The 24,161-nt window shown below is 39.5% G+C and overlaps 1 protein-coding gene across 1 annotated transcript in view; it reads left to right on the top strand.

Moving 5' to 3' along the window:
• ARMC2 (armadillo repeat containing 2) overlaps positions 1-24,161 on the top strand; it is a 176,957-nt gene that overhangs the window by 112,602 nt on the left and 40,194 nt on the right. The window contains exons 10-14 of the mRNA XM_064486802.1: positions 1,967-2,043; positions 6,331-6,429; positions 10,460-10,635; positions 15,619-15,721; positions 17,188-17,411. Coding sequence (XP_064342872.1) covers positions 1,967-2,043; positions 6,331-6,429; positions 10,460-10,635; positions 15,619-15,721; positions 17,188-17,411 — 679 coding nt within the window. The remainder of the gene's footprint in view (positions 1-1,966; positions 2,044-6,330; positions 6,430-10,459; positions 10,636-15,618; positions 15,722-17,187; positions 17,412-24,161) is intronic.

Here is a 24,161-nt window from a genome sequence, read left to right as displayed (position 1 = left end):
ACTTGCAACAAGAGAAAAAAATATTGACAATTTATTAAGTTCTTCAAATGTACCAGTCACTCTACTCAGAAGAGATATTGCTTTCATTTTAAGAAAAGGAAACTGAGGCCAAGAGTTAAGTAACTTGCTCAAGGCCATGTGGCTGATAAGAGCTGGACCCAGGACTTGAACCCAAGTAGTTTGGGTCCAGACCCTGCACACTCAACCACTGTACCATGATGGTCACATGGAGGGTTAGTGAATACCAATCCTGTGCTCTTCTTTGAGAACCAGTAGGACCCAGCACTGTCAAGATTTGATATATGATAAGAAGGACCCTTCTTCCCCCTCCCCCCCCCACCTCACCCAGAATGGAGATACACAAATGTGGTGTTTAGAGAGGCAGCCTCATCACAGCCCTGTCCTCAGGGAGGGTGGGTCAGGGACTTGGAAAAGCCATTGGATGCAAACTCTCCTGCTTGATTTCAGTAGCTATTTAGGACAATAGTGAAAAGAAGGGCTTGCCTTTATGAACCTCCAACTCTTCTGTTATTTCTAGGCGTGGTAAGTTGGGGAACTTCCTTGGCCTCACACCCTGCCAAACTTTTGGTATTTTATCTTTTCATGGAGGTTGATCTCCTTTATTTCCATCTTCTTTGAGATCTGCTCCATTTGCCTCTCTGCTCCCAGGGTGTTGACAGAGAGGATCCCACCCCCATTTCCTTCCTTGATTGACCAGGATGTCTCGCTACCAGATCTGTGTTTTCACTGTGTATAAAAATAAAGCAATTATTTCAGAGTGTTAAATATTGAGACCCTTTTTTGAAGATTAACTCAATCTTTTCTCTATTGTACAATAAAAGAAAGTGTTAAGTTTTTTTTTTTTTTTAAAAAGAAAGTTTACAGAAAAAGTGATATTTGGAGAAACTAATCCTTGGGGCAGTAGTAAAGGCCAACGGCCAAGACGCTGAACTGAATATTCAATGGAGATCTCACTACACAGGAAGCAGGAGCAATGGACAGACATATGGATGCTCATGGGTGGCCCTGGCCATGTGTGTGCTTTCTTTATGATTTTTGTGGCAAATACTGTATTTGATGGCAAAAATGAAATTTTGTTGTAAAACTTACATTGTTATTTTCTTGGTTTTTTTTTTTTTAACCGTGGAATTTTGTATATATATTTCAAAGTCAGTATTTTAAGTATCAGCTCTAGCTAAGGAGAAGTTATGTCCTTCATAGACCATCATTACACTGTATATAAACTTAAAAATACCAAAACCCAAAACAAACCCAGGCACATAATCCTTCTGTTGGCCAGCCACTACATCTTCATTTGGAACACAAAATATTTGCCATCTTGGGACTGCCTGAATTTATCTTCCTTTTTTTTTTTAACACTTAAAGTGCTTCTTTAAAAAAATATTTTTTAGAGAATATCGGTTTAATTAATTTTGAAATGGAGACAAGAGACGTAGTGAATTGATGGAAAGAGCGGGGAACTGGAAATTATGAGACCTGAGTTCCAAATCTGACCCCGCTGTGTGATCCTGGGCACATCTGCCCAATTAGGAAACAGTTTTCTTGTCTGCAGCGTGTGAGTGAGGGCTCTCCAGCTCCTAAACACTATGCTTTTGTGAGTCAAGCATACCAGAGTTCTTTCTTTTTGTAACAGTGACCTCTTGTGGTGTGGATCCTTCTTCCTTTTTTTGATTTGCAAAGTAAACTTTGGATTTATTTTGTCGTCATTGTTATTTCTAGTAACTACATCTCATATTGTTAAGCGAATCTGACTTGTTTTTAGCAGATAAATCTTAGTTGGAAATCAGAGGTTGATTAAAATGAGATATAGAGCACCAAACTCCATTTTATACACAATTCCCTGCAGTTTCTTCCGAAGTTGTGTTTAGCTCACTCTTGACTCTTACAAAAAGAGAAATGCTTTGGTGTTTGTGCTGAATGTTGTGTATATTCCTCTTCCTCCCAGGGACCAGGGGAAGAGGCGTTCGAGGGCCTCCTCATGCCCCAGCAGCTCAGACCAGAGCAGGCTGGACACCAAAGCAGGTGAGGTGTCCGTGTTCTGAGAGGTCCCCCAACACTCCTTCATCTTATCCTCGGCATCTCCATCTGTAGGAAAATCTTTTGCACAAAAGATGTCTGATGTTGGCTCACTGTTTGGAAATTCTAGGAACTTTGTCCAACTTACACATCAACTTTTGTTTTTATAAATTTTTATTATTTTGACAGCAGTCTTAGCACTTTTACCTTTAGCCTGGCTCTAGTGCCTCAAACATCTAAAATTACAATCTTAATGACTGCGCAGACATTATTTTGTAAAAGCATTCAGAAGGTTGCAAAAAGTAGTTATTAAGTTCAAAACTTGAGTCAACACCGTGGCTCACTTAAAGGAAACTGTATTAACTATATGAAGCCAGCCCTCTGTGGCTTTAAACTGTTTGAGAAAATATAAATCACAGACTAGAAATGCTGCCCAATGTGTTCATGCAATGGAATGCTGCAGTTAGAAAAGTGAACTTGAGTACATTTATAGTATTGAATGAAATGAGTACAAACATAACATTACATAAAAAAATTAAGTTTGAAAAACAATGGCATGTGGTGTTTATGGATACAGTTCTCTGTGGTAAACGTGTAAAGTGAAGCATGTAAAAGAGAAAGAACCACTCGACTTAGAGTGATGGTAACCTTCGGGGAGGGGAACACAGAGGGCACTAACTATGTAACGTTGATCTCTTTGAAATAAGGAGGAGCATGAAAATACAGTTAATATTTGCTTAAACTATTTGTGGGTACACAGGTGTTTCTTATATTCTTTGTGTACATATATACAATATATATATATATTGGTGTGCATGAAATTTTATGAGACCAAACTAATAGTCAGTTCAGAAATACATTTAATGATCGTCAAAACTAATTTCTTGTCAATAAAATGACTTCTGCGACCAACAGGAATTTCTGTCGTACTCAGGAAAATCTTAGACTGATTTCCGCGTCAGCGCTGTTGCTAAGCGTTTTACATGTACGTGCTAAAAACAGCAGCCAATAAACATCGTGTCAAGTTTTTGTGTCCAAAATTCAAAGCTGCGGTTAAGAACTATAACCACTGAGACAGCAGAATCTTCAAAAACATGCTGAAATTTCTGCCTGACTTACCCAATTTCCTGTTGAATCATAATTTTTATATTTAGCAAACTGTGAACCTAGACGAAAGTGCTTTCTAAAATATTAGACTGTTGCCCAAGACTGAGGCAAACTTTATCATTTGTGGAGCTTAAGAAGTAATCACGTGATTCTAGGCTTTGGTTTCTAGAGTAGAAGCCGGATTATGGTATGAAATGGGATTTTTGCAGAGAGCAGAGTTGGAGGATACACAGCTGTTCCTGGGAGAGGGTTGAAAGCAAACCCTTATACCACAGTGTCCGGCTAACTTCTGTTCTGAGAAGAAACAAGTCTTAGAAACATTCAGAAGGGCCTGCGAGGGCCTTTTCTTTCCAAAGGCTAAATAAACTGCTCTGTGATTTTTGACTCACCCCTGTAATTCAGCAATTCCTGGGGTGAACGTGTTATCTGTTTCATTTGTCCTGAGAAACAGTTTGATAATTGTGGTTTCTCATAGAGCTGTTCTACTAAAGAGTGTGCTGCATGGAAGTTAAAAATACTGATTTGAAGCTGTTAGGCTGGAAGTCAGTATTTCTAATCAACTTAAGTGTGTCATAAATATTTGTTGGTTAAATTATTTGCCTGGCTTATTATTGCCTGGCTTTTCCCTTGCCTCGATATAGGTTGATTTTATTCACTTACTTTGGATTTTGAATGTGTCCGTTACCTGGGAATATAACCAACCATGTTTTCTGTACTGTACTGTACTGTTTGAATACTCATGTTTACTTTTTGAATTCTTATCTGTAATTTATCCATGTTAGGGAAGACTCGTAAAAGTAATGATCCAAAAGATGGTTTACAGCCCTTAGTCTACAGTTCTGAAATCCCAGAAGCTCTGAAAGCTGAATTATTATTCAAACTCATTTAGTGGCCATGCTTGACCTGACCTGATGGGACACCAACGATAGTCTTTGTTTCATTAGTGTGAATATCCAGTAGGGTGCTGCCCCAGAAAACCCCACTGGTGGTGCTGTGTAATATGCAATGTAGGCACCGTCCTGCCTTACTCAAATTCAGGTTTTTCTCAGTCCCCAACCACATCTGGCCCCAAAGACTTGGGTAAGGGATTGTGAAACTGTACTGCTATGGACTGATTTTGTCCTAAAGACAGTTCAGCTGTGTGTTATGGTGAAGTCTTGTTTATGGGTCCAAAAGATTGTGTGTGACCTCACTATTAAAATTATTGACAGCACCTGCACTGTTTAATGACAGCTTTGCTGACATCCTTTCCATCTGCTTTTGCTGCTCAAGTGCTCTTCATGCCCAGTGTGTGTCATTCCCTCTTGGTATTAGGAAGTTTTGATAAAAGGCAAACCTGGACTCACACCTTGGGGTGGTGGTCTCCAACACGGAGCATGTCAGGGGAAGGCCTGTGCACTGGGTGGGGTGGCTTTCTTGCTTCTCCTGGGTGGCATCATTACCGCACACTTGGAAAATTTAGTATGTGTTGTATATATATATTTTTTATCTTTAAGAATAATACAACTGCATGAGAAGTCTTGGAAAATATAAGAGTGCATAAAAGAAATTAATATCCCATAATCCCAATAGCCTGGTGATGATCACTGTTACCCCATTTTACAGAGGAAAAGTGAAGCAGCTTCCTCAAAGTCAGCTAGTAGGTGACAGAGCTAGGACTCAAACCCAGACAGTGACTTCAGAACTGGTGCTCTTAACAGGTCTTCCTGGTCAGCTTGTCTTGGTTTTTAGTCAAAATAACTTAAAAATATACAGGCCACACACCCTCTCTCTACTCTCTCTGTCTCTGAGGAACCCTCTGATTGTCCCTATGATTTTTTCTAACTCTCCACATGACATTTTTAGGGTCCTGGCACCCTCTGTGTGGGCACTTAATTGGTACCAGGTCCGCTGTGTGCAGGCACAGACTCCCTGAATCAGTATAGGCAGGGTACTGAGTGGGGGCTTTAAAGGGTGGACTTCAGAGAAGGAAGGCCGAGGGTTCCATCTCTAGCTCTGCTCCCGAGTGCCCCGCACGTCAGTGCCCCCTCCAGCTGTACTGTTTTAGTTCTGGAGATCTTGCCTGTGTGAAACATAATCATGATTTGCAGTTTCTAATATGAGTTACATTTCTCCCCAGAGTTACCTTTTAGTTTGCCAGTTAGCTGCAGGGCAGATTAGCGTAGAGGTCAGGTGCAAGGGCTGTGGACCTCTATGACCTTGGGTAGGTCACAGTACCCTGGAGCCCCACTTTCTTCATCTAGAAAACGGGGACAACTTGGGGACCTCCTGTAGTGTTGTGACAGAAATTAAACACAGGCCTGCTGGCTCTGAAGTACGCAGGCTGTGGGAGCTATTACTCTTCTCCAGCCTGTGTTCCCAGGCAGCACCTCCTCTCCCCGATCCAGTGAAATCTTACAGCCCAATACACATCAAACAGCAGTGCCCTGTTTGTTGGTTTTTCAGTCAGGGAAGTGAAATCATATTTATGGGGTGTCACTAGATGCTAGGCACTGGGCTCAGAGCTTTGCCTATATCATGTCTTTTAATTCTCATAACCCTGAAGGCAAATATATTAATCTCTGTTTTGCTGATGAGGCTCAGAAAGGATAAGAAACCAGACCCCCGTCACCCAGTGCGTCAATAATGGAGTTGGGATTTGAATTGAGATCTGTCAGCACCCAGAGCTCAGTCTTTTCCCACAGCCCCACACAAAACCACCAGAGTGGACGGTGCTGGCCCCACAATGATGTGGACATTTTATGTTCTATGGGAAAGTCCCTACAGGCCTCCCTTTTAGAAAAATTTTCATTAAACATTTTCAAAATCCTTATTCTTTCTATACATCTGTAGTTTTCTATTTATTCTACATTACAGAGGAATACATTTAAGTTACAAATGCAAACAGTACAAATTGGTTGCCTCACTGACAATAATTTCAGCATTTACAAAGCTTAAGCCTTTATGCAGTGTTCCAATCAGAGTTTAAAGTTCTGATTTCTTTACATTATCTTATTTGAGTTTCATTTGGGGGTGATTTTATTAGAAGACATGTAGTTCTAAATAGAATTAGTTGGGCTTGGGGGGAAATGCATAATTTAATTCTAGGGTTTATTACTTTTGGGGGTGAATAACAGACTAGTGACGGTGCTTCAGTTTCAACTCCTTTTTCACAGTTCTTTCTCCTGTTCTGGGTTTTCTTTGCAGGCTCAAAGGCTGACTTGCAAGAAAAGGATACAGAAATAGAAGTAAATGAAGTGTTTTGGAATACAAGGATCATACCGATTTTGCATGAATTAGAAAAGAGTAAAAAACTTTTTTTTGTTTTAAATCAAAAATATCTATTATTTATATGTTCCTCGTTGCCCTGATATTTTCAGTACACTTTGACTATCATTTATGTGAATGTATTCAGAAACAAATGAAGTCATCTATTGATTTACCCAGTAATGTATGTTTTAGATATTATATGTAAACCTAATTTTTAGTGAGTATAGTTATATAGCAGCAAGAGGGCCTACTGCTAAAATTCCCCTTGGAATATAAATGATCACCTCCTCTGCCCAAGGAAATGCCGATCTGAACTCCCTAGTGTGGCACTTCATGCAAAACAGTGAACAAGACAGGTTTCAGGCCTTTGAAACTTTGTCTAAGTCTCATAGACTGGCATCCTTGGCAGGTGTGCCCATGATTTTCTAGATCCAAATGTATACGGTCAGCCCTCCATATCTCCAGGTTCTACATCCATAGGTTCAACCAACTGCGGGTGGAATTTTGATCCGTGGTTGGCTGAAATCATGGGTGCAGAACCTGCAGACCAACTATATGCAGGGCCAACTATCCTACACTATTTTATACATCTGTGGATTCTGTTATATGCCGGCATCCTGGAACCAATCCCCTGTGGATCCTGAAGGAGGACTGCATGTTCTGTTTTTCTAAGTTTGAGTGCACATATCAGAGATGCCACTCAGAGCAGGAAGTAGCCTGGGATGTGTCCAGCCCTTGCCCTCCAGAACACCCCAGCAATGAAGGCCCACAATCCATGAGTCTCTGCCAGAGTGACCTATGGAAGGCTTGTCAGGGGAATGTCCCTCCACCTTCTGTCCCTTTGCTGCTCCTCAGGGATTCCACTGTTGAAGCTGAAACAGGTTCCCCTGGAGTGGTAGTCCTGGCCCCAGGGCTGGATCTGGTGCCTGACCCGTCTGACCCATAGCACACATTAGGTCATCACTAGCAACTGGAATAAGTATTCCTTACATGAGTGAACCAGCATGGCAGCCACAGGGATGAAGCCCTAGGAGAAGCTGGGTAGTGAGTCCTTCCCACTAACCAAACAGGGAAGTTGTACAAAAGACCTACTTCCTTAAATGTTCAAATGACCTCACCCCTCCTGGGCTCTCTGATGGTGCATGGCGGTGTCCATGGTTAGAGTGAGAGCCCTGGACAGGGTTTCTGGTCCTGGTGCTGCTAACCAAGCAAATGGCCGTGGGGAATCACCTAACCTGTGTGGGCAGTAGTGTCCTCGCCTGCCAGGTGAGGCGTGGGTGAGGCTAGATCATCACCAAAGTCCTTGGCAGCTCGAAACCCTGAGAACAAGACCAGGATGACTTTGTCCTCTCTAGAGCCAATCATGTTTGCCCTCGTGTTAGTGAGCCTGGTTAACTTTGGGTCTTTATTTTAGGAGATGTGCATAAAAACTAATGAGAAGAGCAGTCAGTCTGGGCAAGGGTTAAAGAAGAAAACATACTAGGAACAGCACCGCGGGGAGAACAGGGGGCGGCACAAAGGCCTGTCTTGGAGAAAGGCTTCAGCCTGAAGGATTTCAAGAGGGCTCTGCAGGCTCTCACCACAGGCGCCAACAGAGGAAACTTATCAGGAGTTGGGGATTTGAAATGTGGTTGGCTGACTCTTTGAGATTTTTTTCTTTTTTCTTTTTTTTTTTTTTTACTTTTTTATTTTGACGTAATTTCAGACTTACAGAAAAGTTGCAAGAATAGTACAAAGAAATCTTGCATGTTCTTTCCTCAGATTCCCCAAATATTAACATTTTACCACATTTGCTTTATCCTTCTCTATCCCCCTTCCTCCCTCTCCCTCTTGCTCTCTTTTTCACTATACACCCCATAACACACACACATTATTTTTTTCTCCCTTTTTTGAACCACTTGAGAACAAGTTGCCATCATGATGCCCCATATCCCTAAGTACTCTGATATTTTTAGAAACGTGGGCATTCTGTTGTATATCTGGAAATTACCATACAATTCTTAAAAAACCTTTCTCAGATTTTGCCAGTTACACTAATAATTTCCTTTATAGGAAGAGAAAATCCCGGGTCCAATTATTTGTCATGTCTTTGTGATCTTGACATATTTGAGAAGGGGCCAGTTATTTTGCAGACTGCCCCACAAGTTGGGTTTGTCGGGTATTTTCCCACCATTAGATGCAGGTTAGGCATTTGGGGCAGGTGCACAGCGTAAGTGGTGCCATGTCCTTCTCTGTGCCTCATAACAGGAGGCACATGATGCTGATTTGGCCCATTAGTGGTAATATGAACTTTGATCACTTGGGGAAGGTGGTATCTGCCAGGTTTTTCCCCTGTAGAGTTACTATTTTTCCCTTGGTAAGTAATAGGTATCTGATGGGGAGAAGATACTTTGAGACTTCGTTGCTTTCTGTTACTCATCAAACTTTTACCCACTAGCTTTAGCCCTTTGAGAGTCTCCATAGCTCTTAGATTCAAGTTGTCTTTTGAAGCTACGTGGCATTTGTAACAAGCCAACTGGTAGAAAGAGCTAAATTAATCAATAGTTTGCCATTTGACCTGTGAGCCTTCCTTTTTAATTTCTTTTAAGCTAAAAACAGCTACTCTTGAGTAGAACCCACCAGGCTGAAGCGTCTGTGGCAGGAAGTGTTAGAAGAATATCTTGAAGCCCACCCACCGCTGCAGAGAAGCCCACAGCCTGGACTTGGGTTTTGCGAAGAAACTGCCAGTAACAGAAGAATAAAACAACGAAACAAAAGTATTTCTTACAATAGAGCTCAGGTTTTCCCCTTTATTTAAAGTTAGTCTAAGTCATTTCCCATCAATTCATTTATTTAAGTGCATAACTGAAAGGCACTGAAGGTTACTTGACTATTGAGGTTTAAAATTTTTTCTTAGATGTTATTGTTGAAAAGAGCTAAAAATGGCCTGAGTCATTTCCTTCTGCAGGCGCACACTTCCTGTATGTGGGCTTTCAAGAGCACATTATGGTATTTATTTAAGATTGGTTTCCTACTTTTAAATTGTGTGATGGAGTCTATCAGAGATAATATTTTTCAACCGAATGCCCTACACCTTGGATTATTAGGTTTCCTTTTGTGGTCTAGTCTGTGTGCTCCTTTTCTCCTTTGCATGCCTCTGAGGGTGGCTACCACTCTCAAAAACTCCTTTCCTCAGAATTCTGATTATAAAATGAATGTTCTGAGTCTGCCCCGTTTCCTAACTAAAGTCTCTTTTTCATTCTCTTCTTTGCTTCCCCCCACCTCCAAATAATGGTGGATGTGGTGACATTTTGAGATTTTTGTTCCACCTGAGCCCTCTTTTCTCAGATAAAGAGCATTATTCTCATAGGGAAATATTGATCATTGTTTTCATCAATAGATAAATTAGAAAATGAATACATACTGATATTGTTACAGGCTGTCAGCACAGTCCTCTCACTGTACCACGCACTATACAAAGACACGTAAGTCTCACTTAGCATGGCGTCTATTTGAGGCACTGGACATAGAACCCAACATGCATATATTTGTGAAAAATAACAGTGCAAGGTAATGTTCGTTGACTGTGGCATGTTACATCTTTTCTGGAGGAGCCAGAACATACACAGAGCCTTGAAGGACCAAAATCACTAGGGATGAGGTTAAGGAGAACATTCTGGGCCAGTGGAGCTGTGCAGCCGAGGGTTGAAGGTGGAGACACAAGGGAATGCTTCCACGGCATTGAACAGAGCCTCTGTGGAGGTGGAGGGTGTTTGGAATAAAGGAGACCAGCTGAGCTAATGCAGTTCCACCCTTTAATACGCTCTTTGAAAGACTGTGTTCTAGATAAGCTAACTGATTAGTAAATAAGTCAACATGGTAGATGGAGCAACAAAATGAAAAAAAAAAAGGAAATGAAAATGGTAGATGGAAATGATAAGAAAAGGGGGGGAAAAAACAAGGGTTCAGGAATTTGAAGAGGTCCAGGTAAATGATTCTGGGGTTTTACTTACACTGTCTGTGTTTGACATGCTTGAAAACTTGACCTTAACGAGTAAGTTCTGCTTTACTCTTTTTGCCCTGACAGAAGAAAACATTGAGATGCTGTGTGCTGCTTGCACACAACTTCATCACACGTTAGAGGAAGGAAGCATGCTTGGAAATAGATTTAAGAGAAGAACTATTCTCCTGAAGACCCTGTATAAACTAGTTGATGTTGGTTCGGACTTGCTCAGCCTTAAACTTGCAAAAATTATCCTAGCAGTAAGTTTTTCTATCCTCTGGTCTTGTAGACTGTAGCACATAAAAGTTCTGTTTAATGCTTTATTTGTAAATATTACAAAAAAGAATAGAAATGCAGTATGTTCATTTAGAACCTTGAAAAAAAAATTCAGGCGGTAAACTGACATCCCAGAATTTGATCAGAAAGTGCTATCTAAGGAACTAAGGCTGAGGACAGAGAAAATGTTCAAAGTCTTACATATGGGCTGTGGCTAGGTTTTAAAAAAAAAAAAAGTGACCGTAGATAAATGCACTCAAAACAGTTGCTCAAGTAACTTGACTAGAGATCGGTATCAGAGAGTGCAGACTGTGGTTTCTGCCCTGTGGCTTCTGCTGGGTGTTTGATTCTGTCATATGATTTAATAAATAACTTTAGATAACTCAGGCCGTGGACATAGTGGCCAGGTGCTTTATGAGCCCGCAAGAAACAGAAAAACAGCTGCCCAGTGTCATGGGAAGGTGGTCATAGAAGGCTCCTGTGAAGTGTTAGAAGAAAAGGCCAGCCACCAAATAAAAGTCTCTAGAAGCTCTGTCTCAAACAAAATGATCATTGTTTGAGTACAGCCCTTTGTTGTCACAGCCATAAACAGTTGGAACCAGAAGATAAGACACAATTATTAGAGAACGTTCTAAGAGAACCGTTAAAATGAATGAAGCTTTGTTTACCAAGTTTCATAAAAGTAAAAGCTATTATGTTAACACCCATAATTCATACAATTTAAAATCGTGAAGTACACAGTGAAGGTAAGCGTTGGCATCCTTACTAATAGTTCAGGAAGAATTCCCACTGTTCCTTATTTTGAAGTCTTTCCTAAAGCGGAATATTCTGACTACGTATTCTGTGCAATTTGCTGGAGAAGTACAATCTTATTTAGCTGCCATCCTAAACTCTTCACCCTCTTTGTAAAAATTGTGATACGATATGTGATGCAGAAAGCAACATTTCTTTGAAATAGCAATTTCAGTAGTATTTTAATCCCCTCTCGTTGATGACAATTGATGAGTCAACTTTAATGAAACAGAAAGCGCATAAACCACAGGGAGTATTTCAAGTCAGAAGTTCTGAGTAGAGATGGAAAGATAACTACATGCTTGCCCAGTTCCTTCTCTGGCCCTGGATTTGGGGCGCCTCCTGGCCAGGGAGAGCCCCGTGGAGACTGGAGGACCCTACTGGTGTTGCTGCCCTGGACAAGACGCAAGTGGCCAGCTGCCCCAGGAATGCCTTTGTTTGTCATCTGGATCCTTGACATTTTGCTACATACCAAGCCCAAAAAATAAATAAACGAAAGAGAGAAAGAGAAAGAAAGAAGGAAGATGCCATGGATTCATTAATGCTTTGCAGAAAAAATAATATCTTGGTTATTAAAGGTACCATTCAAGTTAGTTATATACATGGCACAATTTAACTGTTTTAGGGCAAAGGGCTGAGTGATCAGCCAGGCAGTGAACACATTCTGAACAAAATCTGTGTTTAGATAAAGCCCTTTCCATGACACTGACCGCCTTTCTGAATCAGGGACAAGACTCTGCTAGGCTACGATCAGAGTGCAGAGATGGGCAGGCTGCCCCTTCTGAATAACTGTAGGACCATGAGTTTAGGAATGACCTTCAAGGCCATCAAGTCCAACTTCCCATCTTCCACCTGAAGCTCCAGTAATGCTCCACAAGACACTTGTTTCCCTTAGACCTTGGTGATGGGGCTCTATGTAAATTTTAAAAAGAGCAACACCATAAAAAGCTTTTGAAGAAAACAAAAATTTGACAAAAAACTAAAGATATATGGAAGTAAAAAATTTTAATATTTATTTATCTACTGGTTTAATAATTCAGACTTTAAAATTATTTATGGTTTAAAAATCCAGTGTAATGAGTGTAATGTTAATTGTTCTGATTTCTTGCATTCTTCTGTTAAGTGGGGGTTTGTCAGACAGCTACTTTCATTTTAACCTCTGTATCAAAAAAACTTACAAAAATATATTTGCCTATATTAAGATTCTTTTAGAGTACAAAAGATATACAGTGTGAATGCATCTAGGTTCAAGAGGGGAAGAAAATCTAGCATCCTATAAAGGGGGAAAAACAGAAAAAAAAAAAATACCAGTATGTCAACAGTGATTATATATAGTGGCAGTGTTATGAGTGATTTTTAAACTTCTCTTTTGTTTAATTTTTCCAAATTTTCTTTAAATAGAATAAACTAGTATGTTTAATGTAGAAGGAAACCACCCCACTCTAAGAACCTACTTGGTGCCAGGGACTCTTGACACTGGGAATACAGGTGAATAAGATCACCCCTGCCCTCAGGGCGGGCAGTGTAACGGGAGAGATGGAGAGTAAACACTTGAAACACCAGAGGGACTGCTGAGCGCTGTGGGAAGAAAATAAAGCAGAGTAAAGGGAACGCCCGTGTTGGGGGAAGTGCTGTTTTATGTAGGGGAACCTACATTCCTTGCATATAATTCAATGTTTTATTTTCTTTTTATGTCTTAAAGTCATAAGTTTTACAGTTATCAAAAGACAAGGTATAGGAATTTGCTTGGAATGTAAACTGACCTCATAGCAGGCCTGGAAATGGTGGGTTTTGTTCTGTTTTGTTTTGTTTTTTATGAAAACTGACACAAGGTTTTTTGTTTGTTTTTTTTTTTTTCCTTTGCTACTTTTCACTAACAACGTAAGACTTGCGTGAGGGGGTGAGGTTAGTTGTGTTCATTCATTTATTCAACTAGTTTCATTAAGTACATAGCACATGCTACATTCCACACATAAAAAGAGTAATGAATCATGGTTTTGACCTCAAAGGCTCACAGTGCAGTAGAAGATTGCCAACGGATTAAAATATATTCCTAAATATGAAGGACAGTATGTATTTCCATCGATACAGAATTTATTTTTCTTTCTAGTCAGCTTATTTTCTGTGTTTTTAAACATCTTTTAAATAACTAACCATTAAAAACATTTTTTTAGGTTTACATTTCCTTTTATCATCCTGAGACCAGGAGAAATTTCCATCTTGCTGTGTATGACAGTTTCTGAAACTTCCAGAACAGAACTTTTTAGACTTGAATGTGCACATGATCCCCTGGGAAAGTTGTTAAAATACAGATTCTGGTTCAGTAGGGCTGGTGGGGCCTGAGATTCTTCTTTTTTTTTTTTTTTTTAAACATTTCTTATTTTTTCCTAATGGAGGTATTGGGGATTGAACCAAGGACCTCATGCATGCTGTGCGTACTAAGCATGCAGGTTACCGCTGAACTATACCCATCCTTTTCTGCGATTCTGCATATCTAGTACACACCCAGGTGATGCCAAGGTGAGGTGATGTCATCTGTCTGAGGAACAGACTCCTCAGTTGCAAAATGGGAATGATTACACCTAATTTGCAGGGTTTATTCTGAGATGACATGGAAAGGGCCAGAGCAAAGGGGCAGACAGAAGCTGCTCCATGGATAATACTCCCCTCCCTGTCTCCCTCCAGCTTGGGGCTGACCTTGGTCACCTTGGTAACTCCTAGGCAGCGAACAGCACAGTGCCTGGTGCACAATATGAACTCAACAATATTTGTGGGTCAAATAAAGAACAAATCTTTTAAAAAACCATGTCTAATAGAGGGAGGGTGCAGCTCAGTGGTAGAGTGCACACTTAGCATGCACAAGGTCCTGGGTTCAATTCCCAGTACCTCCATTAAAATAAACAAATAAACCTAACTACCTTCTCCCCCGCTCCACCTCCCACCAAAAAAAGAGAGAAAATATATATATCTGACGAACTCCATTATCATCTTTTTAAACTAGCTGAAAACTTATTAATAAACAATACTGAATATAATTTTAAGGATTCTTTTTAATGAAAAAATAATGACCCATTTGCCATCCCTTTCACACAGATATATTTATTTGTTCAGACGACCTCATTCCTACAAATGTATTTTATACTTTTGCAGTGAGGGTATGTAATATTTCCATCTTACAGCAGGTTATAAATGGTTTTTTATGCATACTGTTCACTGTTATACTTTTGTGATGGCTTAATATGAATACTATCAATGTTCCACAATTTCTTAAACTATTCCAAAATATTGGACATTAAGGATTTTTATTTTTAATTTTTACTACCTTAGATAAATATGCAGCTAATTTAGACCATTTGACTCAGTCCTCCCATATTGTGTGTTTTTTTTAAAGAATATACTTGGAGACAATGCTTTGGGAAAGATCCCCCCTGCTCTCCTCACTTGCTGCAAATAATAATAGGTTCTTTCTTCTCCTGGAAAAAAAAAATTTTTTTAATACTTCCTTATTGCTTAATTTACTTGACTATTTTTCTGTGATTTAGAAAGTAATTTTAACCTTTGAATGTTACTTACGATTATCTCACAGCATTCCAGAAATAGGATTAAATAATAAATACATGCATATTATATAATCAGAGTGTTACTTTTAAATTTTCTTTTATGCAGATGATAAAAAGAATTGTACTTTCCCCCGTTATTATCTTCCTTTCACCTCCATGAGGTATTCTTTTCTAAATTAGATTAACTTGAACTTTTAGTATCCATCTTCCTTTACTTTTGTGTTTTAAAGCAATTACTCCGTTTAATTAAATTTATCAACATCATCTCCCCTTTTTTCCCTCACAAAATACCTCTTTTAAAAATACCTAACAATTTCACATATAAGCATGAGACTATGTAGTAAGAAATAAATGGCTTATCATTGAAATGTGCTTACTCGAAATATCATTTATATTGTATTTACTATAAATGAATTAATTAGATACCATAGTTGGCGACCAGTTGGCCAAAACTTTTGAAAGCTGATTTCTTTAGAATTTTATTTCTGTTTTAAAGATACTCTCACTGCACTTTTTAAATTAGATGTTTGTGTTAAAATATTATGGCATGTCAAAAAAAATTATGGCATGTCTTTATTTCCTTCTGCAATAGCAATGTGTTTTCTTTCTCTGCAGCTTAAAGTGAGTGGAAAAAATCTTCTTAATGTCTGCAAACTTATATTTAAAATTAGCAGGAGTGAGAAAAATGATTCTCTGATTCAAAATGACAGCATTCTGGGTGAGTATTATGAATAGCACTACCATTGAACAAATGCTACTCTTGCGTATGAATGAAAAGTTTGGAGAGCAAAGTTATAAATAATGATAGCTGGAATATTTTATCTTCTCATAATATTCAGAAGTTAAGTGATGACTGTTTTTTATCCTTCTGTATGTTTTCAACATTTCATTTAGCATATTCTTTGGAGCCTAGGAGGACAGTCTGCTCTTTTCTTTTTAAATGCGTGTAGTAACACTATGTAACTCTACAAAGTGCTCCTTATTTAAAACTATATTTCCTGGTCTTGGATTTACTTTAGAAAAAAATACATTTAATAGTGTTTGACATAATTGAAATTTTTGATCGTTTGATACAGTAGGAATGATTAAAACTTGGGAGACATCTGTAACTGTTGTAGAAATTTGACATCAAAGTGTGCCAAATGTGTTTCAAATATGTAGGTAGAGAAACTGTATTGCATTCTAACTACCTAGCTAATAATGTGTAATCCTTTATATACCCTTAAATAATTAAAATGCTTAAATAGTTACCTAAACAGAAATCTTTTATGAATTAGTATTGTTGATCTAAAGGAAGGCAGCAACATGGAAAATAATTCCTCTTTTTACAGCATAGGATAAGTGACCTTTCTTTCCTCCTTTCCTCCCTTCCTCTCTTTCTTTCTTTCCTTCCTTCCTTCCTTCCTTCCTTCCTTCCTTCCTTCCTTCCTTCCTTCCTTCTTTCCTTCTTCCTTCTTTCCTTCCTTCCTTCCTTCTTTCCTTCTCTCCTCCTTTCCTCCTTTCTTCCTCACCCCAGCAGCCAGGGACAAAGCTAGTACTGAAAGAAATGTCTGATACTGAATCAGCTCTTTGAGAATTATAGACTAAAAACAAAGACTCTGACAATCACATCAACATTGATAAAATCAAATGTGAGATAGACATGATTAACCTTATCAGAGTTGCCTCGATTACCTCTAAAACCTCATACTTATGTGTTGTTTGGATGGATGTTCTTAAGTTGTCTTGGGACAGGGTGGTGATTATATTCGAAGCATCCCTTTCTACGGTTGAAATTTTTTTTAAAGTTCCTGTCTTGATTAACTTCCCATTCATATAGCTTAAAAGTTTGTTGAAATTCAACTCTTAAATTGCTTTAATTATTAACTCTTCTGTTTGTAACCAAAAATAAAGATTGGCAAATATTAGTAAGAATCAAGGAATGGCATTCGATTAAAGAACACTTTCCTATTACATATTAATAATCCCTTTCTTTTTCTGTCATTACTGTTACAGAGATCTGTCTTGGCTAAAAGTAACTTTTGTCTTTATACCATATAAGTAGCTCTTTACAAGCATTTAAATGTAATTTCTGGCTAACATTTTACAAATTGCATTTGATGTTGACATACAACTGCTTTAATATCTCTCTCTCTCCAGGTATTCTCTCCTCTCATTCATTGTAATAATTCATCTTTTTGACAGAATCATTATTGGAGGTCCTGAGAAGTGAAGGTCTGCAAGCTAACACGGAAGCTTTTTTATACTGTATGGGGGCGATCAAATTCATTTCTGGAAATCCAGGATTTCTTAATGAAATGATTGGCAAAGGTGCTGTGGAAATATTGCTGAATTTGATTAAGCAAATAAATGAGATCACTGAGAAATCTGGTACATGTTTGCCTAATTCAGGCCACTTGTTAGTCCAAGTAAGTATTTTACTCGAAAGGGTTAGATGGTAAAATTAGTTATGTTATCTAATATTACTTACCTGCCAGTTGGGTGTAACAGGTAACAGGTGAGCTGTTACCTACAGCCAAGTGGAGGTGCCTGGCCTTGGGGATCAGGGCAGCAGCCCTGGCCTTGCCTCTGCTTTGTATGTGCCCGTTTCCCCTGGAAAAGCTATTCCGTGGCTTTTCATGGAGCAGGTCTCCAGCTTGTGGACACCCATTTCTGCTACCCTGCAGAGAAAGCAGGCCTGGAAGAATGAAAAAGTAGCACCTCTGCAAAACAATTGCATGTTATAATCAGAATTTTAACAGGCCTAATTTAACTCTAGAGTTTTGAAGACAGACCTGGCCTGGAGATTGTTTGTGATGATTGGTGGCTCATGTTATGAACCTTGTATCTACAGTTAAAAAAAAAAAACAAGTTAATGACACTGAGTGGACAGTCGCTGAGGGTGTGTGGGGACAGCATGCGGGCTAGAGACTGCAGGAATGAAAGTGGCAAAAACAGGCACATTTAGTATGACCGAGGCAGGAAGGAAAAATGTGTTCTGTGTTAGAGTTGTATTACTTCTTTTGTGGCAGATTAAATTTCATGGTCAAATTATTTTCATTGGAGCTATTTCAGTTCTCATATTCTTTAGATGAGATTTTACTCTAATAGCATTTGTATATCAGATAATATATCTTTGATATAATAATTCATGAGATTTGAAATGTGTTTGTCAATTAATGAGGGTTGATTGAGCGCTCTGAGTGCTCAAAGCCTTGGGGAAAATGTGTTAAAAATTAGATCTAGGCCCTGCCTTGAAGATGTTTATGATGGTTATTAATTTTGGACTTTATGGTCTGTCTCCATTTTGAAAAAGACTGTGAAAACCTCTCTTGGTCATGAATGATTCAAAATTCTACTTGGTGTGCCATCTTTTGGCACTTAAGAAACGTATGTTTTTTAATTTTATTTTTTTGTTTGGGGTTTTTTTGGGGGGAGGGTGGTAATTAGTTTGTTTTATTTATTTATTTATTTATTTATTTATTTATTTATTTATTTATTTATTTATTTATTTAATGGAGGTACTGGGGATTGAACCCAGGACCTCGTGCATGCTAAGCACACACTCTACCACTGAGCTATACCCTCCCCCTAGAAACATTATTTTTATGCTGATGGTTTTATTGAGTTATTGAACTTCCTCCCTCAATGAAAATAGTTGTTTGGGTTATATAATTATCATATTTCTTGTTAAAATGCAAAAAAAAAAAAAAAGCATGAAGAAGAGTTTAAAAATTACCTGAACTATTTTCACCCTGAGATAATGCACCTCCAATGTTTGAGTAACCATTCTTCCATGCGTTTTACATGTGTATATATAATATATACTTCCATATGTATAATTTTATATAATTCTTGCTTTTTATCTTGAACTTCTCATTTTTAATGGTTGTTTTCACTTGTTTTTCATTACCTTCTTTCCAGTTGTTTCTCCTCCTTGCTCACACAGTTTGCCAACATTGCCTACATGGATGTGCTCAGCACCTTTTAATATACTCATAGGTTTTCAAAAATAAGATATTCTATACTTCTCTTTTCTCATTTAGCAATACATAGTAAAAACTTTATAGACTTATTTTATTCTTTTTATTGGCAGTATAATATTCATGATAAAAATATACCTCAAATTCTCAACCATTCTTCTATTGAGATACTCACTCTGCTTTTAATTTTTATGCAAAAGCTTCTAGAATTCTTGTCTGGTTCATAAAAGCTCATTAGCTCTTTCATATGTATATACAGTCGTCCCTCAGTGTCCACAGGGGATTGGATCCTGGACCCATCACAGATACCAAATCCACAGAGTCTCAGGCCCTATACTCAGTCCTCCGCAGCTGCAGGTTCCACATCCATGGATTCACCCACCCTCAGGTGGATAACAGTTCACCATCCGTGGGTGCAGAACCTACAGATAGGAGGGCTGACTGTATATATGCATATACATTTATATATTTATATGTAGCTCATAAATTTGTATAAAAATTAAATGTAAAAATGTATTTCTTTATATATATTTATTTTCTATTATGTTTATATATTATATGTAATATATAACATATAATAATGATATATTATTATTTATTTATATTATTTATATATAGTAAAAATATAGTATATAGATAAAATCAGTTGGTATAAAGGAGAATTGAGTATTATTGTGACCAAAAACATATCACATCCAGAACTAGGACCTCTGGTATGCCGGTAAGAACAGCATGCTTCTCTCTGTGTTCTTCTCCTTCCCCTTTTCCCTCCCTTCAGCCTCCTTGAGCGGACTCACTAGGTCAGAAGCCCCTTTCCTGTCCCAGCATCCATGTCTCCCTCTAGGGTGTGGTGGTGCAGGGCGCTGTAGTAACTCCCTCCTCACTGCCCACCACCGTTCCCCCGGCACTGTCATTGTCTCCAGAACCTTCCTGTGAACCTGCCTAGGGTGTGGCGTGGGTGGGGCCCCCCGCATCCCTGTCCAGCAGGAGAAAGCGGGGCCCATTATTGCTGCCACCTGAGAACATGCTCCTGCCTTGTCATCAAGTGCCATCTGTGTCAACTGGACACTGTCACTATGTATATGTGTTTAAATTTGCAGAATCCCGTGAACTGGACATTCCCTTGTGTTGAATTGAAACAAAGAAAAAGTATTTTGGGGTGGGGAGGGTATAGCTCAAATGGTAGAGCACATGCTTAGCATGCATGAGGTACCAGGTTCAATCCCCAGTACCTCCTCTAAAAATAAATAAATAAATCTAATTACCTGCCCCCACGGGGAAAAAAAATAACTCTCAGAAGTTTAAAAAGTGTTTTGTATCATGTGAGCAATGTGGCTTCACTAGAATTACAGATGCAAATTTCCACTCTTGTGTGTGTATCACACTAACTGGCTTTTCTCTAGCTCGTTCTTGTGCACATTCAACCAAACAGATCTGGCCATGGGAAGAATTGTTCCATCACACCAGCTTTCAGGACCTGGTAACTCTAGCCCATGAGGCTTTTTTTTTAAAGCAACTTTGTTCAGTTGAAAAAGTAAATTACTTGTGGCTGTACTAACAGAATACTGTCTGGAAGCCAGAGAGAACATGGCAAGGCAAAAGATAAAGGCAGAACTTTTTCTCCTTTGTGACTTTCAACTGAAGAATCTCAGTGGCTTTACCACCTATTATAAAATGTTGAATATTCTACCATCCAGCGCAGCGCTGGAGTCATCCTGTTCCCTAGAGCAGCCCTGCAGGAGGCAACTGAATGAGTGAAAAACATTTGAACCTGGACACTGAAGATTTTGTAGGATTTAGGAAACTGGGACCAAGGGGAAGGGATAAGGTGTGTTTGGGGGCTGCTGAAGAGGTAGATCTGTGCAGAGCAGAGGGTTTTGTTGGGAGGAGTGGGATTCAGAGGCTACAGGCACGGGCTGGAATACCAGGCTGCCGAGCGTGAACTTGGAGTAACGCAGGGCAGTTGGAGGTCGGTGCCCGGGGAGAAGGCGATGAGATCAGAGTGGCAGAAAGATAAATGTGCATAAGGTATCAAACTGATAAAGACCAAAATGCTGAAATGTGACGGGAGGAGAGTGTGTCAGTGGTACAGACAGATTGGAGGGTTCAGATCTCACATACAGCAGCCCGTTTAAGAGGCATTGCTGCAGTTATTAGATTTTAGATGGATTATAATGGAGATAAGAAATGGATGTGAAAGAAATCTCCACAGCATATGGGCCAGTGTTGCTCAGAGGAAGAAAAATGCTGAAGTGTTAAGATTTTTTAAGGTTTTCTCTGCATTGTTTCTTACGTATGTATCTAGCATACACATACATACATGTTTATCACATCAAGAGACACTGATTTCACAAATGCTTGTGGAATGGCTGCTCCATGCCAGGTGTGTTCTGGGTGGTGAATAAGGCAGTGGAGGGCAAGATAGCTGCCCGCAGAGGCTGACTTTTGGTGATACCCATGTCCAGATAACAGTCTTCTGGTGCCTTGTTCTTCTACAAAACCCTGGTGCTTCCACACATTCAGCACTGCATTCAGTTCTGCCTGCCAGACGCTGAATAGCATTTTGAGAAGGTTGAGTGGATGATTGCTGATGCTCAGAGGAACTGAGGGGCCACCACCACTTTCCACCAAGTGGAAGTGTTAATACTCCTGGTCTGGCAAAACTGGGGATGGGAATTTGTCTGTAAAATCATAAGCATAAAGAAGGTTAGTCTGTGCATGATCACTAAATTCCAGAATGCTAGAATTTCAGGAGAGCTCTCTGAAACTTGGAAAAAGAGAAGTACAGGCCAGCTAAAAGCAAGGCTCCCTAGATTCCAACAGTAAATTACGTCACCTAAGGAGGTGACATGGACGAAATAGGAGCTTGTCGATGTTAATCTCGCTGGATTATCAGGAAGTGTTAGGGTTTACTGCTGACTTGCAAAGCGCAGCAGTTGGGAGGGGGTAATACAGGAGCCAAGGAAAATTCCTGGAGTCACCTCCATCACAAAGTCTCTCGTGGTTTCCATCACACTCCCTTTCTGGAGAAGGGAGAAGAGTCTTCTGTGTGCATCAGTCACAAACAGACCCCAGTTCCCCTGGTATCTCATTTGTCCTCTTGTGTCTTGAGGATGCTGTGTACAAACCTGTTTTACCGTAATTGAAGAAAATCTCAAGGTAACTGACATTGACAATGAGATGATTTACAGGTGTACCGTGTCACTATTAAACACAGATTAAGTGAATCTCTTTGCGTACACCTGAAACTAACATTGTAAATTGGCTATACCGCAATTAAAAATAAGAATTAAAAAAAACCCAGGTTGACTTAAACTAACATTCCTATTATTTTTTTGATTCCTTTGTATTTCTTCTTTATGGCCTGATCCACTTGATTTTAAGTTCAATTCTTAAAGAAACGTATTCTTTCCCTGCTTCAGAGTTCACATTTTTGAAGTTAGAACTTTAGCACACCCCCAGGTAATGGGGTTTCTTTCCTTTTACACCTGTTTCCATTCTCTGGCCTCCGAGCCTGCAAGCTTCTCCACAGAGGGTCCTTCAAATCCTAATCTTTCCACCTCCTTGCTCAGTACATCTCCAGTGTCTTGTTCTTCCTTTTTCTAATCGGGGATCAGTCCTCCCAGCCCATGTCAGGCCCTGCTCCTTTCCTCCACTTTGGCTTTAGAGTGTGGGGAAAAGGAAAGTGAATCCTGGAGAAATTTGAGCCTGGGTGGCTTAGAAAATGATAATATTATTATCAGAAATTAGAGCATTACTCTCTAAGGGAACCGATGTGGTGAGAGGAGAGAGGGAAATGATGTAATTAGCCTTCACATGAAATGTGAAGCAGAATGTGCCAGCAGAATAGCCAGGCGGGACTGTCCAGAAGGCAGCCGGAGATAGGAACCCATGCTTAGCAGAGGAAGTAAAGCCAGAAAAGCGGATGTAGGGTCATCTACATGGAGTTGACAGTTAAAGTCGAGAAAGACAATGACATTACTCAACGGGAGGGTATAGAGAGAGGCTGGAGGAGGTTGACAACAGATTTCATAAAATGGCCAGATGTGTGAAATAGAAAGTGAAAAAAGAAGTGACCAGAAAATTAAGAAAGGATGATGTAGAAGAGAGCAGAGATTTTAAAAGCAGGGATTGGTCAGCTTTGGCAAATCCTGCGAGAACCCAGGGAAGGAGGGGTTCTGCTGCTTCATCTGGAGCAGTCTGAATGGGCAGGTGGGGTGGGGTCTGTCCTCGCTCTCCAAATCTTGCATGATTTATCCCTGTACTTTAAAATTAAAAGATGTTTTGATATAGTTGATTTTTTGTCTTTTAAGTTCTAAGCCCTAGAGTAGACTCCCCACAGTGGCTGATCTGAGTTTATTCCTGTATTCTGTATTCCAAACCCCACCATGTGGTACCATCGTCTTCCAGAGCCCCAATGGTCTTTCTGGCTTTGTGCCCCAGGGTTGGGACAGGGCTTCGTGCCACCATGTAGACTCTGGACTCTGGAGGAGGGTGCAGGCTATGTGCCATTCAGCTCTGTCACTCTGTGAGCCCCACTCCCCTCATCTCCCAAGGACTGGCCATCTGTCTGGGTGTAAAGAGAGGTGGGAAAGTTAACTGAAGTGATGTATTGGTAGAACAGGACACGGCGTGTGGATGGCACTCAGCAGAAATGTAGTCAATATAATGAGATCAGAATCACCAAAGTGTGAAGCTTCAAAGAGCAATTACTTCTGATGAGAAAAAAAATTAATCATAAGAAATTGAGAAGACAGAATTAAAGCTGGAGTTCAAATCTTGGGTCTTTTTTATTTTTCTGGCTTTAACAAGCTGTGAGGAAATTGGAAGAGGGGGTGTTACATCAGCGGTTCAGGATTCCAGGTACATGGTGGACCCCAAGTTCTCAGGGCCAGTTATTCTCTGCTCCAAGGATTTGGGGAATTTAAGAGGTCTTGACTGAAGTCTGGGGATTCAATTAAACTGATTTAAATTACATTAGTAATTAAGGATTGTACCAAGGTGGTGGTGGGGGCTTTAAATTTTGCTTCAGTTATTTTTAATAGTTCTAAAATGTAAAGATTAATAAATTTTTATTAGGTAATTAATTATTATTAATATGAATACTTAGGCAGGAAAGTATGTTAACTTTCTTTCTCTGGCTTAACCCTGCCCATGGGAAGCCTGCCTCTTCAGACCATGAAATCAGAAACAAGG

Source organism: Camelus dromedarius, chromosome 6 (assembly GCF_036321535.1).
Source record: "Camelus dromedarius isolate mCamDro1 chromosome 6, mCamDro1.pat, whole genome shotgun sequence".
Taxonomy (NCBI): Eukaryota; Metazoa; Chordata; class Mammalia; order Artiodactyla; family Camelidae; genus Camelus; species Camelus dromedarius.
The sequence above is the reverse complement of the archived record's forward strand: the minus strand, read 5'-3'. Positions and strand labels throughout refer to the sequence as shown.